The sequence below is a fragment of the Anolis sagrei genome, chromosome 2 (genome assembly GCF_037176765.1).
Source record: "Anolis sagrei isolate rAnoSag1 chromosome 2, rAnoSag1.mat, whole genome shotgun sequence".
NCBI lineage: Eukaryota > Metazoa > Chordata > Lepidosauria > Squamata > Dactyloidae > Anolis > Anolis sagrei.
The window spans coordinates 144,281,827-144,299,390 of NC_090022.1; the positions used below are offsets into that span (position 1 = coordinate 144,281,827).

General features: G+C 40.7%; 1 protein-coding gene across 2 annotated transcripts in view; it reads left to right on the forward strand.

Moving 5' to 3' along the window:
* RAB11FIP4 (RAB11 family interacting protein 4) overlaps positions 1-17,564 on the forward strand; it is a 207,247-nt gene that overhangs the window by 77,231 nt on the left and 112,452 nt on the right. For both annotated transcript variants that reach the window (XM_060763967.2, XM_060763968.2), the window contains exon 3: positions 3,321-3,409. In XM_060763967.2, the coding sequence (XP_060619950.2) occupies positions 3,321-3,409 (89 nt within the window). The remainder of the gene's footprint in view (positions 1-3,320; positions 3,410-17,564) is intronic.

Below are 17,564 nucleotides of genomic sequence, written 5' to 3' on the forward strand. Positions count from 1 at the left end.
TCTTGTTCATCTTCTTTTTGTTCTCATTTGCCTGTGGTCCAGGAGAAATGCAATAAGCCTTCCCACATCCAGGGCTTCTGCTGTTCTGTTGAAGCTCCTCTCCTTTCCCAAGAGATTTTCTCTTGCTTAATCAGTCAGCGTTTGTGCCTTCTCTTTTCCCTTGTCAATTCCTTCTTCCTTTACCTGAAACCTGAAGTGAATAATCTGCAAATTTGGCATGACATGCTTTTCCTGACACCTCTGTTCCACTTGGCACCTGGGAATAACAAGGCATAAACACCACAGCCAAAAATACATGAACTCATGTAGAGAAAAAGAAAGGTTGTAAGATCAATAGACTTCCCTGCTTTCAATGAAGGCAGATAGCACTACAAGATCACTAAAGACAGACACTCAACAGTTTTGAAATAGCCTGGCTTCTGCTTTAGTTCAGGGCTGAGAGCACACCTGAGAATTCATTAACTCTATTTTTATCTTGGATTCTTAGGTTCTTTCAAAACATCTCAGGTGAGATCCAATGTGTTTGGTAGCAAGCAAATCCAAAAACAAGGAAAGGAATATTAAGTACTAGTCACAGTCAATGTTACTCACTTGAAAGAGAAGACCTGTAGGATTTGGACCATGAAGGTTCATCACCCCAACCACATCAGATGGTCCACTTGTTTTAGGACATTGCCTTGGTGCAAAAGAAATAAAAACAAGAACTAGAGAGCAATAATGATTGTTCCCAAACTATTATCCCAACTTGGATCAGGATTCCTGACTGTACACTCGAGAGAAGGAGGTACAGAGACATACCCTCCAACATTTTACAGGCAAAAAAGGGACACAATTGGTCAAGCGAAATTAAAATGTGGTCAAGATGGTAAAAGCTATTTCTGTGGAAGAAGACGTAAGGTGGGAGAGATTACAGCAATTTGCTTTTGTTGGTGGTCACTGGGGAAGGGCAAGATTCTTCCTCCTGCAACATCAAGGAGGTGAAAGTTGTTCACTCCTTTATTAGCATCAGGATTAGTAACTAGATAAGAGAAACGTGCTCTATGGTTTATTTTCCCTCTTTAGACCACCTTGTTTTTTGGTTTCATGTTTGACCTTTAAATGTATCTTTTTCTCATCTCTCATTTATTCACTTGATGCTCCTTATCTTTCCTCTGAACATATTTCCGTGACAGGTTCTGCCCAATTTCTCTCCCTCTTTTCTTCTGGTTTTTGCCTCCTTGTTCAGCCGAAGCAAACATTCCTTCCTGTTTCCTTGTCAGTCCTCATCTTTGAAATTCTCTCATGATTGACATTGCTTTGACTGCTTCACTGCTTGCATCCCGATGACTTCCTACTCTTACCTGTTTCCTTAGGCTTTCCTAACTACAATCATGTGAAAGAATGTCATAAGGAGGAGGGAGAAAACTTGTTTTCTGCTGCCCTTGAAACTGGGACTCAGAGCATTGGGTTCCAATTTCAAGAAAGGAGATCCCATCTGAACGTTAGGAAGAAGTTCCCGACCATACAAACTGTTCGGCAGTAGATCTTTCTGCCTCAGAGTGTGATGGAAGCGCCTTTCTTGGAAGCTTTTAAACAGTCAGGATGGCCATCTGTCAAGGGTGCTTTGATTATACTTTTCCTGCATAGCAGGGGGTTGGACTAGATGCCCCATGCTGATTTTATTATTCTATCTATGATTCTATGTTCTTTCACTGTAGAGTGCCTGAAGCGTATAATACAGTCAGCGGTTCACATTTGCCTGGGTTAAGGACACAGAATCCCCATGGAAATAAAAAAAAAAATGCTATTCTTTTGTTTCTAGTAATATCTCAGTTGTCCAGCACAACTCCATAGTTTGCATCCACTAGAAGAGTTGCATTGGAGAACTAGAGATCCCTAGTGAAAACGTTTTAAATCAAATCCTTGAATGATCAAATCCATAAAAGCCAAATCTGCAAATGTGATGGGCCAAGCATACATCCATTCCATCTACCTTTCCTTAGCTGTGCAATGGCGCCCTAATGGGGATGCGGGAGAGGCCTCCTCCCAGGGTACAGAAAAATAAAAGGATTACATGGGGTCTCACAGAAGTACCAGAAAGGGGCAATAATTGCCAGGTAGTAGCAAAAGAGGAACAACTTTAGAACACGCCACAAGCAAAGCCAATCTTCTCCTCTTCTTCCTCACTTCCCTTGGAATTTCCTCAAGTAACCCTGAAAAGGAGGCGATATTAGAAGATGGTATGTACAGTCTTCTTTAGAAAAATTAAATCAAGCTTCTTCAAAGAAGCAGCCCTGTTAACCTGTTTCAACAGAAGGAAAACTGGAAGAGGAGAAAAAGGGAATCTAAAACCCCTACTAAAATCCCATGTTTCATAAGACAGGAGCAGAATTCAAAATGATTTTGATAGATTAGAGAGATGGGCCCAAACTAACAAAATAAAGTTCAATGGGGACAAAAGCAAAATACTCCACTTAGGCAGGGAAAAAAATGTAATGCAAAAATACAGAATGGGGGACACGTGGTTTGAGAGCAGTACATGTGAAAAAGATCTTGAAATCCTTGTGGACAAGAAGTTCAACATAAGCCAACAATGTCATCCAGGGAAGTCATGCTACTCTCTATTCTGCCTTGGTCAGACCACATCTAGAATCACACTGTGTCTAATTCTGGGCACCATAATTGAAGGGAGATGTTGACAAGCTGGAATGTGTCCAGAGGAGGGCGACTGAAATGATCAAGGATCTGGAGAACAAGCCTTATGAGGAGTGGCTTAAAGAGCTGGACATGTTTACCCTGAAGAAGAGAAGGCTGGGAGGGGATATGATGAGGGCCATGTATAAATATGTGAGGGGAAGTCATAGGGAGGAGGGAACAAACTTGTTTTCTGCTACCCTGGAAGAACATCCTAACTGAGAGCTATTCAGCACTGAAATTCTCTTCTGCGGAGTGTGGTGGAGGCTCATTCTTTGGAGGCTTTTAAACAGAGGATGGATGGCCATCTGTCGAGGGTGCTTTGAATGTGATTTTCCTGCTTTTTGTCACGGGGTTGGACTAGGTGGCCTCAAAGTCTCATCCAGCTCTATGATTCTATGGTTCTATGAGCTCTTGTGGAGATCAATTCACTTCTTCAGATGTAGTGGTAGAGGTCTTAGATCTATCATCCAGATGTATTGGGAGGTTGGTGGAGGTTGCAATCCTTGTGCTATAGTTCTCATTTTAAAAAAAGAACTACAACCCAAATGCATCTCTGTTGCTTCTCTCACTGAGACCCATCTCTGTGTTTAACTCTTAAATTATTCCAATGAAGCAATACTAAATTACTGCCTCCTTTTTTTCAGGCTGTGAAGAATTGCTGAAAGATACATTGTCTGCTGAAAACCATGAGCTTCGGCACTATGAGACAGAATATGTTGATTACTACTACCAGGTAAAAAGCGTTTCTCTGAATTCTGGGACTGTCAAGCAGCCCTGCCATTTTATCGTTTTGCTTATCTTAGCCAGGTGGAGCTTCTTTACAGTGGATATAGTGGCGGTTGCATTAGAGTCAAAATTCTCTAAAATTCAAGGGTATATCAAATATAGTGGTTATTTAGACACCAAGAGCTCTCTCTGGAGACAAGAAATACTGTGTTCATGACTAAAGCTACCCAATTGAAAACTTACTGCTGAATGGTTAAAGAAACAAAGGTGGCCTGGAAAGGGCAACATTCATTGTTACCTCGTGTATAAATGTGTTTTCAGCCTTTTGAACACAAGTTATATTTTGGAAGAGATAATTTGTTGCTTAGGAATTAGGTCAGTATAGTTATTACTGACATGTGTGATTTGTCTGAATGCTAATCACAAAGCAGATTGTGAATGTTTTCAAAAGTCAGGTTTCATCGCTGGAAGGTTCTGCTTTTTTGGTGAAAGTTTAATCATAGGATGACGTGTGAGATAACTCATGGGGCAGAGAGGAAGAGGAGTGTGTGGCTGAGCACTTTGTTACATTATATATATACTGTATTTGTATGAGAGGCTTGACTTTTAAAATGCTGTTTGTATGTGACACTTTAATGTGCAACCCAATACTGTACTGTATTCAGCTCCAAAAGATCTTCAGCCGCCTTCCTGTAGAATATCTTCACTTCAGTAACCTGACACAAGTCTTTATTTGTAAGAATTGAACAAAGAAATATTTATTTATGGATTCTCGGGCACACAAAGCGTATTGGTTACACAGTATTTCTCCTCACAGTACTTCCTGGATATTGTTACAGATGAATTTTATTATTATGAACACATGAAACTGTTACTCTATAACTTACAGAATGGTTTATCTTATACCAACTTGGTTGAGTAACTTCCTTCACTTTAAAATGTAATTCTTTCTCAGTCTCCTGACTGGGTCACTGAAATCTTGTAGATTATTCACCTTATCAATAGGTTAACTGTAAATTTATTTCTCAAAGGACAGTTTTCTCCTCAGTCCCACCGACTGATACTTATGCACAGATTATCCTTTTATTTACTTCAGTTCTGCCACTGAACGCACAATATATTACTGGGAGTTTTTTCCCTTAGCTCACAAGTTAGTTTCTGATTCAAAAATTGTTCCTTTAATACTTTAAATATCAAGGTTGAAGACTTTAACTAAGAATAGGAACCTCCTTACTCCAGCTCTCACATAGCCAGACATGTTCCCTTTAGCTCAACCAGCTAAAGACTCACTCATATTTTTAAAATGTCCACTCTTCTGTTGTCAGTTAGCTCCGCCCCTTTTTCCTCCTAGCTCTGCTGAAATGGATACATTTCTACTACAGGCTTCGCTACTATGGCAACACACCAACCAATCAGCTGTATCTGACTCTGGCTTGCACTTGTCATATACCAACATTAATAAACACATTCAAAATTTACATTATAATTAGATATTCTGTTGCTACGTGATTCAAAACAATCCAAGAGAAGGTTATTGGAGGGTACAGTCCTCTTATTATCGGTTGGCTTTCCCTTATCAAAAATTTCAAAACCCCAAATACTCCAAAATCTACAACCATCCATGTAGGTGACTGAGATATGGACACCTTTGCTTTCTGATGGTTCCGTGTACACAGACTTTGTTTCATATGTAGAATTTTTACAAATATCATATATTAAATTATCTTTAAGTTATGTGTATAAGGTGTTTATGAAACATAAATGAAGTTCATGTTTAGACTTGGGTCCCCATCTCCCAAATGTCTTATTATGTATACACAAGTATTCCAAAATCTGAAATACAGAACATTTTTGGCCCAAAGCATTTTAGGTAAAGATACCCCACCTGTATTTGATGTTTCCTCAATTAAGCATTGGGTTATGATTCTTTGGTGTCCATCAAGCTAAAGTGCATTCAACTGACAGATCATTTTTGCATTGCTTTGGTGTGTGTGTGTGTTTGCAGAAGTTGTGTGGGTTCTCATTCAAAGCTGTGACTAACCAGTGTGGCAAGCTGCATATGTAATGTAGAGTACTTCACTTTTTGATGGGAACAAGTGTTTGAGAAGCTAACAAACTTTTTTTGCTGAATTATATAAATGAAAATGATATCGGTAACTTTGTAAAGACCAGATATCACCTCAGATATTTTGCTCCTTGAGATAGAACAACAAATGGTGCCTTCTCCCCTTAATCAAAGAACATGGACTATAAAGCTAGCCCAAATTACTGGGGCCGATGAGACAGAAAATTGCACATTCATTTTTCAGCCTTCTGCTCACAGTAGGAATGCAACAAGAATTAAATAAGTAATATTTTAACACCCAGAATCTGCCATGTGAAGCAAATGCTTCACTGCCTTACAGTAAATATAGACATTAGGATGATTTAAATAAGAGGCAGTAGCTCATGCAGGCAGACCAAACAGTGGTATTATTAGTCTGATAACCTGTAGCACCACTCAGTCAATGGGAAATATCACTAGCCACACTGTTCAGGAAGCAGCAGTGGCTATGCTTGATTAAAATCAAACTATCCCTTAAAATCACCAGATCCCTTCTGATCTTGGAAACTAAGCAGGTTTAGTCTTGGTTAGTACTCACTTTTTTTAAGAGTGACTTGAAAAACTGCAAGTTGCTTCTGGTGTGAGAGAATTGGCTGTCTGCAAGGACGTTGCCCAGGGGACGCCTGGATGTTTTGATGTTTTACCATCCTTGTGTAAGGCCTTCTCTCATGTCCCTGCAAGTGAAGCTAGAGCTGACAGAGGGAGCTCATCCACGCTCTCCCCGGATTTGAACCTCCGACCAGTCGGTCTTCAATCCTTTCAGCACAAGGATTTAACTCATTGCGCCCCCAGGATTTCCTCAGATGGAAGATCACCAATGAATCTCAGATGCTACAGGCTATATTTCAGAGGAAGAAACTCTTATAAACATGGGGTAACCATAATACTACAGATGACTTGAAGACAAGTATACACCCACACATTGATAAACAGTGCCTCCCAACAATGTCCCAGATTTTGATTTTTATTCCCCAGAAATAGACATAATGTGAAATAGTTACCACCCCAAAGGAAAGAATAGAAGAAAGGTTGAGATTGTTGATTATGGAAATTGTTAGCATCCATTTTAATTTGGATAGTAACTACTACCCATTGCCTCATAGTGAACATGCACAGTATTCTCAAGGTCAAGTGGCCACTTGCTGAAAGCAGGCCTTCAGTTGAAGGATTTTCAAAGAAGAATCATCTAGTTAAAGAAACAGACAGAAAGAACTACTTTACTTTGTGCCCCCTGCCTCTTGTAATATATTTCTCTTACTTGAAATATGGTGTATTGATTTGTTCCAAAAATACGTTCCCCTGCTTTCAAGGGTAGCATATTGAGCCAGCATATTGAGTAAGTTTGTCCCATCAAACCCCTCATTTTCCCTTTGAAATATTTCTTATTTTGATCGTGGTTATCCTGTCCTGGGGTTTGTATGCATCCCTATTCCTTGGATATTGATAGAAAGCTTATCATAGTATCTATCAGAGTAAATAGAAATAATTCTGCACTGTTTTTGGTTAGACTTAATATGTACAGATAGTCAGTGGGGGATTTTGCATTTCCCAAGCCTTTTACTTCTGCCAGGCAGCTTATTTTCCACATTTCCTTGCATTCATCTACTGTGAAACAGAAATCAATAATTCCCAGGCTGCCTGCCATGGACTTTTTATTTCCCATTTGCCAACCACTGCCAAAGAAGAAGCTTAAACTTTTATGTTTTGTGCAAAAGCACACTTTGTTGTAACTGCTGTCAACTTCAGATTTCCACAACCTCATGAATGAGGGACCTCCAAGTCACCCTGTCATCAGCGGACTTGAGGCTGTGGCTTTCTTGATCCAATCTGGGAATGTAGTCTTCCTCTTTTCCTATGCCTTGTCAAGCATGATTGCCTTTTCTAATGAGTCATGTCTTTTCATGATATGATCAAAGTATGGCGGCCTCAGTTTAGTCATCTAGGATGAGTTGATTTGTTCTAGGAGCAAACTCTCACTGCTGGCACACTGACTTTTCGCCTTGCTTGAGATCCTGCTTCCTGTCATTTGGTCAGATCAGTAACAGAAATGTCCATCACTATTGCAATCCTGGTGTGAGGCCTTACTAGTTAATGAAACCCTCTGAATGGGTTTCAGTGCAAACTTCTCAAACACAGAAGTGGCAGGTGGCAGAGCAAAGGGGAGGTACACAGCGATCTGACACCCACCCTGTGTCAAAACCCAGGTGCTATATCACCTAACTTGTCCAAAGTGGCACAAGCATTGTGTTGTAGCAGATTTGTTTTGACTTATGTGATAACCCACTTTGAGTACTAGTTTGGAAGAAGGGTGGAATAAAAAAATATAACCTTAATGTCAGATGTAGCTTTTCCACCCTGGGGTGGTTAGTCCACCCAGTTTAATTGCAGAGCCAAGCTGTTACTCCTTTGTTGTCACATCCTAGAGCACAAATAAACCAGCTCTACATCTTAAGACTCTTTTGACATCAGTGCCAATTTTACATTTTTAAAGTCTGCCATAGCATGACAAAAGTAGGTTCAAAATGTGGCACATGACTAGCTTCACTTGTACCTGAGACCAGACCGTATTGAGCACTTTTCTCTCAGTTGTCCTATGTTCATCCAGTGTCAACAGTTTCCCTGTTTAACTGAAAGTCTCCAAGTTTATCAAAGGAGGAGCTGGGTTAGTCTCTTGCAGCATAGGAAGAATTGGAGCCCCCGGTGGCGCAGTGGGTTAAACCCCTGTGCTGGCAGGACTGAAGACCGACAGGTCGCAGGTTCGAATCCGGGGAGAGGCAGGTGAGCTCTCTCTATCAGCTCCAGCTCCTCATGCGGGGACATAAGAGAAGCCTCCTACAAGGATGATAAAAACATCAAATATCCGGGCGCCCCCTGGGCAACGTTCTTGCAGATGGCCAATTCTCTCACACCAGAAGCAACTTGCAGTTTCTCAAGTCACTCCTGACATGACAAACAAAAAAAAGCATAGGAAGAAAAGGGGAGGAAAAGGAAAAGAACACTGAAAACACCTTTAAGATTTTGCATTTAATTGTTTGTTTGTTTTTTGAATTTTTGCATTTAACTTATTTTTTTCTGCAAAAATTTCTTACTGCCTAGGAAATCCTTTGTTGTTAATCACCTCTCAACAAAGGATTCCCTCAGGCAGTAAGAAGTCACACCGTGAAACTGCTAAGCTATTAAATGCTAATCAAGGTGACCAATTAAAACATTCACACCTCCAAATAGAGCCCCTCGTGGTGCAGTGGTTTAAACCCCTGTGCCGGCAGAACTGAAGACTGACAGGTCACAGATTTGAATCTGGGGAGAGCGCGGATGAGCTCCCTCTATCAGCTCCAGCTCCTCATGCGGGGACATGAGAGAAGCCTCCCACAAGGATGAACATCAAAACATCCGGGCATCCCCTGGGCAATGTCCTTGCAAGTGGCTGATTCTCCCACACCAGAAGTTACTTGTAGTTTCTCAAGTCACTCCTGACACGAAAAAAACCTACCTCCAACAGACAAGAGTTCTTTCTCCCACCCTGGACATTCCACAGATATATAAACCCCACTTGTCTAGTTTCCAGCAGACCTCACTACCTCTGAGGATGCCTGCCATAGATGCAGGTGAAACGTCAGGCGAGAATGCTTCTGGAACATGGCCATACAACCCGAAAAACTTACAAAACACAGTGATTCCAGCCATGAAAGTCTTTGATGATACATTTATAAATGCAATAGTGAAAAATGGCCACAGGGTGTCAGTGTGAGGCAAAGAAAAGGCATTACATTCTTATCCCTTTTCCTTTAGCAAGCAGCTTCTTTCTGTGGCAAGCTATGGGATTTCAAGCCTTGCCTCTGTACAAGTACAGGAGGAGAAGAAAGATGTTATTTTTGGCCTCCTCAGGGATGGAAATGTGTCAAGAACATAGCAAGTGCCTTGTAATGTGATCTAGCACAATGTAGGTGCTAATTTTATGTTAAATGGCAGGACTCCTAATAAAACCCTGTCTCTGAGGCTCCAGTTGTCGTTGAGACAAGGAATTAATTATAAACACGAAAACTCTTAACTATTTTCTACTGTTTGATTTCTTTCTTTTTTCTGTTTGTGCTTTCCCAACTCCCACCACTTCCTCTTACTGAATTCTTGGTTATGCAGGCCAGGGAAAGGAGCAAGGAAGAAAATGTCAAAGGAGTCAAGGTGGCTGATAAGTTGCCACTCTGGGTCATTTCTTCCATCTTCCTTTTGCTTATCTCAATTTGGTTCATAGCTTGTAAACACTACCAGTTTGGAACTATAGTCCTAACAAGAATGAATTGCACCCTGTCCCACTGTGTATTCAGACTTCTTCAAAGACATGAGAAATTCCAGGATTTCCAGCAAATATACTTGGACACCATACTTGGACAATAACGGATAGCTTAAGAGACACACAGAGAGAGGCAGAGAAAGAGGAGGAGGATGACGATGACATACACATGCCACAACCATCAAGGAAACCAGTTTTCAGAGCCATATGGTGGTCAGGAAGTATATTCTCCAACCTCTGTATTATCTGGCATGCATTTTTCCAAATTCTAAACTTATTCCTCATCAGTGTAGCCTCAGTTGTCTTGACTCCCACAATCTACAAGTTTCCCATCTCCACCAGCAAAATTTGCTATGGTTGCATAATGAAAATATGCATTTTGAGATTTTTTAAAATCATTGACAATTACCTAAGCCTTTCACTGCAAACATCCATCCATTGGATCATGCTGAGTCTGTATGCCTCACTATAAAATTTTCTACTTTATATAAGCAGACATCTTGGAAATCCGTTTCTTTATTAATTTCTTCAATATCTCTTCTGACAAGAGTTTCCTCATTCAGTGGGTGTATGCATATCCTTATGAACGTGAATATGAACCTATTTTCCTCCAAATGTTGTTGGTCTATCAGCCCTATCTGCAATAGAGTAAAAACACCTGTATATTATTTCTTTGCGCAAGCTGCTGCACAGCTATTGTGAAAAGGCTGTTCTACTTCCACTGATTTCAATGGGACGACCTACATACACTGCTGGTTGTTGGTTCTTGGTAGTCTTTTGTACATAAAATACTACCAAGATGTGAAGTTTGGAGTCTGTCCAGCAGTGTCAATAAAGGACCTTGCATTGTAGGATTCCAGGAGGAAATGCAGACTTAAATCCAGTTGTTAGTCTCAGTTAGAACAGATCCACTGAATAAATGGAACTTAGAATAGACCCACTGAAAAAAATGGAACCACGTACCTTTTGATTCAGCGGGTTTACAGCAGCTGGGTCTAAGAGCTGGATTTAGGTAACTGTTTGTTTGGCTTCCCATATGGAGCTACCACCAAAGGCTATTGGCTGTTTCCCCCTTTTCCCTTTCTTTCCCCATATTTGCAATGGTCTCCTTGCCTTTCCTTCTGCCCCCCTCCTCACCTCTCTTTCTCAGCTGTCAGGCTGCCTCCTTAGTGAGGTAAGAAGAACTAATTGCATTTCAAAAGGTGTCAGCCAGAGTCTGGGCACATTTTCTGCCTGCCTGCCAAGTGATTAAATGCACAGCTTGAGCGGTAGGGGGGGAAATAGCTGAAACATGACAAATAAATTGGGTCGGCTCCTGGGACAGAGCCCAGCGCATCAGATGATCTACTGCTTAGAAAACATTTGTAGGAGCAATTAGTGGGTCTCCCACTGGTGGCTGAACCCTTCTTTCCCTCCCAGTCCTGCTGAAAGGGTTGCTTGACCATCTTTTGCTCTCTCCAAGAACAGGGCAAAGAGAAAACGAGGACAAATTTTAGCAAGCAATTAGCAGCTCAAAGGAGGGAGAGAAGAGGGATTTTACGAAGGGTGGGCCAAAATACGAGAAATAAAGAAGTGTTGTTTTTTTTACTCCAGTTCCCAGAATCCCATGGGATGATTTGGAGGATTCTGTAAGTACACCCTTGAGCTCAAGAGGGCTTGCAAAAGACTAGAAAATATTTTAAAACATAACACGTTGAGATTAAAGCAAAGCAACGAAATGGAAACCATTTAAATGTTTATTTAAAAAAAAGATTGCAACAAATACAGTATTCCCTCACTTATTGCGGGGGTTCCATTCCAGGACCACCTGCAATAAGTGAAAATCCACAAAGTAGGGATGCCATATTAATTTTAATATATACATTATTTTAAATATTATTTTTTTACCCGTGCTTCCTTACCTGTCTCCCGGCCCATCCTAAGGGTGCCTGCCTACCTCCCTGGCCTCTGCAGACCCCTGCAGATTCTCTGGAACCACGCAGGCATCAACAGGCCAGGGATGCAGGCCTTCCTCACCGTACCTCAGGCCACCGCACTTCGGGGTCCCTGGCCTCCACTGGATGTAAATATTTTATATTTTTATTAATATTTTTTAAAACCCGCAAAAAAGGGATTCCACTAAAAGTGAACTGTAAAGTAGTGAAGGAACAGTGTACAGCATCATGAAAAAGCCCTGCTCTTGTTAACAGTTCCCAAAAGGTCCCTGGAGTAGAAAGTATTAGGAATCAAGAGCCATTAGGATCAAAAATAACCTCACTTGGGGGTGGTTCCACAAAACTATAGCAGAGTGCCAGAAGCACAGTTCATAACCAGCAGAAGCTTACGTGTAAAGAGCAAGGATTAGTTTCCATTCAGCAGAATGGAACAGGATTGCAGATCCATAACTTCATAAGTTCTAAAAATATGTTTATTAAAGTCAAAAGAAATCCATTCTGGATAGGAAAGGTTCTTGAAGCTAACTAGCTTCACGGAGCTATTTTTTAAGGAAAAGGAAAAACAACAATATAGCATCCATGAATCTACATCTTGCCTGGAGAATGGCAAGATGCCTCCTCACTCAAGGAGAACAAAAGAAGAGAGACCCAGAAAAATGGAGACATGCCACATGGCAAGCCCAGGGCAATAAAAAATACCCCTTTAAAGAGGAAATTATGTCTTCCCGAAAAATACCACATTGCTAAGTATTCAAAGGGGGAGGAGATAGCGGCATGCAGGATGAGTAAGACAAAACCCCTTCTAAGCCCCTTCTTGAGACAGGCATGCAAAGGCAACTTGAGGAAGGAATCCCTTATTCTAATCTATCTTGGCTCATTGAGGGCTGGAGACTTGCGCGCAGTCAGGGATGAAACCCAACAGAAAGGTCTCAGTTTGATCCTGAAAAGGCAAATTAAGTCCCCTATGGAGAAAGATCCAAAATGTGGGAGCAGCCACTGGGAAGGCCTTCTTCCTCCTTCCCACAAAACACGACTGTAACAGATGTGGGATAGAGAGAAGTTGTCTCCCTTGAAGATCTTGATGCTGAAGCAGGCTGATCTGAGAAAATATATCATCTGTGCCTGAATTAGGGCTTTAGATGTCAATCAAATCCCCCTTTCCCACTGAACATCCCTTATCCTGTTTTCAAAAACCCTTCAAGATCTGAAATTGTCTGCTGAGATATCGACACCTTTGCTTTCTGATGGTTCAGTATACACATGCATTCTTATATTCACAAGATTATTATAAATATTGTCTGTAAAATTACCTTTGGGCTATGTGAATTTAGACTTGGGACTCATCTCCAGCATATCTCATGGTACATGTGCAAATATTTACAAAATTAAGAAATCAAAAATCAAAATACCTCTGATCCCAAGCATTTTGGATAAGGGACACTCAACCTGTAGTCATTTTTAAGGGCTTTAAGTTCAGTTGTTTTCACTATTTTTAGGTAAAGAAAAAAGTCAGATAATGAATGATGCAAAACCTTGAATCCTTTACCAGGTCAGATTGAATATTTCCTTTTGTCTTTAGACATATCTTTCTAGTCAAACAACTATTCATTCTGCTAGGGTACTATGAGATCAAAATAGGATCAACTTTATTTTATGATAGCAGCATTATTTCCATTCTGGTTACTATTCAGAACTGGTGGGATAACAGTGTGAGATGTAAGTAGTGCTCTTTACTCTCTCCCACACATATTTTTATTGGCTGCTGTCTTCCCGAATTTGGTTATATTTCCAGATGTGTGGCATTTATGCAAAGACAAAAGCTCCCACTTCCTTCCTTTGCCCACGAATCTTTGTCAAAAGCTATCTGCTCAGCATATGTTTCTAATCTCAAGATACTTTTTTTTTTGCTTTCACTTCCGAGGGATCAATGCTATAAATCTTAAGGATCAGAAATTCAGCAGTGAACCAATTCATTGAGGGAAACTATGTGTATGTCCAAAAAGTTTAAAACTAAAAGCTGAACCTAAAACTAGTCAAGGATGCTAGCTTGGAGGTTCTCCAATTTCAGATAAGGAACTGGAGTGAAAACCCCTATTGCATCCCATACAGTTTAACAATATGATTTCTTTCAGACAAATTTTAATTATGCCAGGGTCTTTTGATCTCTTCACGGCATCCTTTGGGGTGCTGCAACAAAAAGCAAAAGACTGATGGTTTGTGTGCTATATCCTTCAACTTAGGACTGAACTGGATATGACATTCAGGGTGACCTTGAATGTGCCATTCACAATTTTAAAAGTGGAAATAGCAGAGAGTAAGTGATGTATGGGTAAATAATAATGAGGAAAGTGCCTCTGGTAGAGAAGCAAGTTTAACAATGGTCAACTGGATCCAAACAGCAGTATTTGGCCACTGTCTGCAAGCATTTGCTAAATTCTCAACCTGCTTTGCTGCACAGTTTGTATTTTGCTTGTCCTGTCTGAGATATTGAGTAGAACTGGAAGGGAACTACTACCCACCAGAATAACAATAAATTGTCATAAGCACCACTGGGAGGCTACTGGTGTTTAGTGCAATCCACACTGTTATTCACCTTCAAATGATGAAAAATAGTGGGGGTCTCATCTCCATGCCAGTATGGGATATGAGAAAGGGGGGTTGTCTTCTGCTCTCCCTTCAAGGAAATGGACACCTGATGGTGCCTGACTATGGGAAGAAGCACTCTCATACCTGGCTTTAAAATGATAATACTTCTCTCTTACTCTTTCTCTCTTCCCTTTTATATTTTAAATAAATAATATTTACTTCTAAATGCATTTTAAATTGATATCTATATTTTCATTTGTCCCCTTTGGCCATGCATTATCTCCTTTCTTTATTTCTACCAACTATTCGGGTTATGCACCTTTTGTCATTGGCCTGTGTCATGTCTCAATGCTCATAGAGCCAGCACAGAATATTGGTATGAGAACAGCACTACAACTCTGGAGACTGGGGCCCAAACCCCACTCAGCCATGGAGATCCCCTGGGTGACTTCAGCCTCTGCGGAAGGTGAAGGCAAACCTCCTGTGAGGAAATCCTGCGATAGAGTCACCAAAAGTTGGAAACATCATGAAACACACAACAACGTTAATCCTCTATATGTTTTTGTAAATTACAATTGTATTTTTAGTAGGTGGAAAAGTCCTCTTTGAAGTCTGAAAGGAAGGATGTAAATTATTTTACAAGTTGTATGAACTCCACTTATTCTCACTCAAAGACACAGTGGCCAAACCACTTTTGAGTGGTGGCCCCTGGTTGGTGCTCGGATGGGAGACCTCCAGCAAATACTATGTGCTATGTATTTCTGAGGAAGAAAATTGCAAAACCACTTCTCTGAGTACTCCTTACCTAAGAACGTTAGGGGAAATTAATTTGGTTGTCCAAAAAAACTTGAAAGAGTGTGTGCACGCACACACAAACTGTAGTAAAGAAGGAAAGATTATCCCAGATGTCTTATCAAGCACAAGCCTCTTCACCTACTTGTTGAGGAGAGGGTGATTTTAGATTTCTCATCAATGGGGTGACTGTAAGTTATCATTCAATTGACTGCAGATAATAACAACAATAAAGGGGGTGATTTGAATGCAATATTCCTGCTTCTTGGCAGGGGTTGGACTGGATGGCCCATGAGGTCTCTTCCAACTCTTTGATTCTATGATTCTAAGTTGCCTTAAATTCCATCTTTGGAGAAAGATGGGATATAGGTAAAGGTATAAAGATGGGATATAGGTAAAGAAGCTCCCAGTGGCACAGTGGGTTAAACCACTGAGCTGCTGAGCTTGTTGACCGAAAGGTCACAGGTTCAAATCCGTGGAGCAGTGTGAGCTTCTGCTGAAAGCCCCAGCTTCTGCCAACCTAGCAGTTTGCAAACATGCAAATGTGAGTAGATCAATAGGTAGGCGAGAAGGTTAACAGCACTCCATGCAGTCATGCTGACCACATGACCTTAGAGGTGTCTATGGACTACACCAGCTCTTCGGCTTAGAAATGGAGATGAGCACCATACCCCAGAGTCGAACACGACTAGTCTTAATGTCAGGGAAAAACCTTTACCTTTACTTTTTAGGCAGCCTGGCTTTGCCACGTAGTAAAGCTTTGGAGAGCTTTGGCCACCAAATAGTTTCCTAGCAATGACGGGGAAGTTCTGTTACCAAATATTTGCCATTGGGATAGGAATCAGAGATGAACTCTGACTCTATATTCCCCGTCAGTGATTTTTTAAAAATATATATCATACATTAAAAATAACACATATGCACCTTTGAGAACTGTGTCCTTGGACCAGTCTGTTTTCTTTCACATGGGGTTACACTTGAAAGTTGCCGTTGAAAGTAACACACTGTCTTTTTGTTTATAGCTATAATCATATTTAAAAGTGAGATGGGAATGTCAATAGACACGCCACATATTTCGTTCTCTGTCTCTAGGAGCCTTGTCCAAAGTGCAATCCATTCAGCAATTTATCTTTGCCATTGTCCCTCCACAAGCATCTTGAAAGCAGATTAACTACAATTTCCAAGAAATTCCCAGTGAACAATTACCCAGCATGGCAAAAAGAGTAATGTCCCACCTAGTCGGGTCTAATTTAAATGGAAATTGGTGGTGTTCACCTGACAGTCTGCTGAATTATAGGGTGAATTCGTATAACCACATGCTAAGAACGTATTCCAGCTCCTCTTTTTTAGTACATAAAATTCTCACATAAATATATAATCAACCCTTTTAGACTCCAACTGCAACAATCATTTTAATAAAAAGAGTTCCTGTGTCTTGTTCCTCAAGTAAAAATCACAATGAATTTGTGAAGGGCAGTCTTGTGATGAATATAAATAAGATTCACTAAAGTAGGTACTATCTATGTATGGCACCATGATAAGAGCTCTTGGTAGGTTAGAAAATTGGTGTTATTGTTTTTCTCTTGCTTCTGTAACCACACAGGATGAACTGGGTGGTATACATTAGCAAGTCCAACAACCTCTTTCCTCGTTTATGATTGAATGTGCCAAGTGTAATGTTAGACACAAGATCACAATTCTTCAAATCCTCGCTGTTCATTTTTCAAAACCTCAGCCATTAATTTACCAATATCATTGTAAGCGTGTTTCTCAACACAAAGATTCGTAAAGTGACATACATATATAATCAGTTAAAAAGAGACAGTCCCCAAATACAGGCTTATGATCTAAAAATATACAATGAGAAAATGTAGCGGGGGAAAAGGATTATGATGAGAGAATAAAAGCCCCTGGTGCCACAGCAATTTAAACCACTGAATTGCTGAACTTGCTGACCGAAATATTAGCTGTTTGAATCTGGGGAGTGGGGTGAGCTTCTGCTGTTAGCCCCAACTTCTGCCAATCGCAGTTCAAAAACATGCAAATGTGAGTAGATCAATAGGTACCGCTCCAACGGGATGTTAACAGCGCTCCATGCAGTCATGCTGGCCACATGACCTTGGAAGCGTCTACGGACAACGCCGGCTCTTTAGCTTAGACATGGAGATGAGCACCACCCCCCAGAGTCAGACTTGACTTGACTTAATGTCAAGGGGAAACCTTTACTTTTACTTTTACCTTTACCTTTAGAGGTAGGCCTCCTCTTGCTGGAATGGCTACTGGAGACTGGACTGGGCATTTGTGGCCCAAAGGAATGTTCCGCTTTCCAATCTGAAACATGGTCTGGAGGTCATAGATGAAACACAAACACATATATACTGCCATCCCAAACGATAATTCTGGCATCGGCCATCAATAATTGTGCCTATCTAGTCTATATATTCTTCAAGTAAATTGC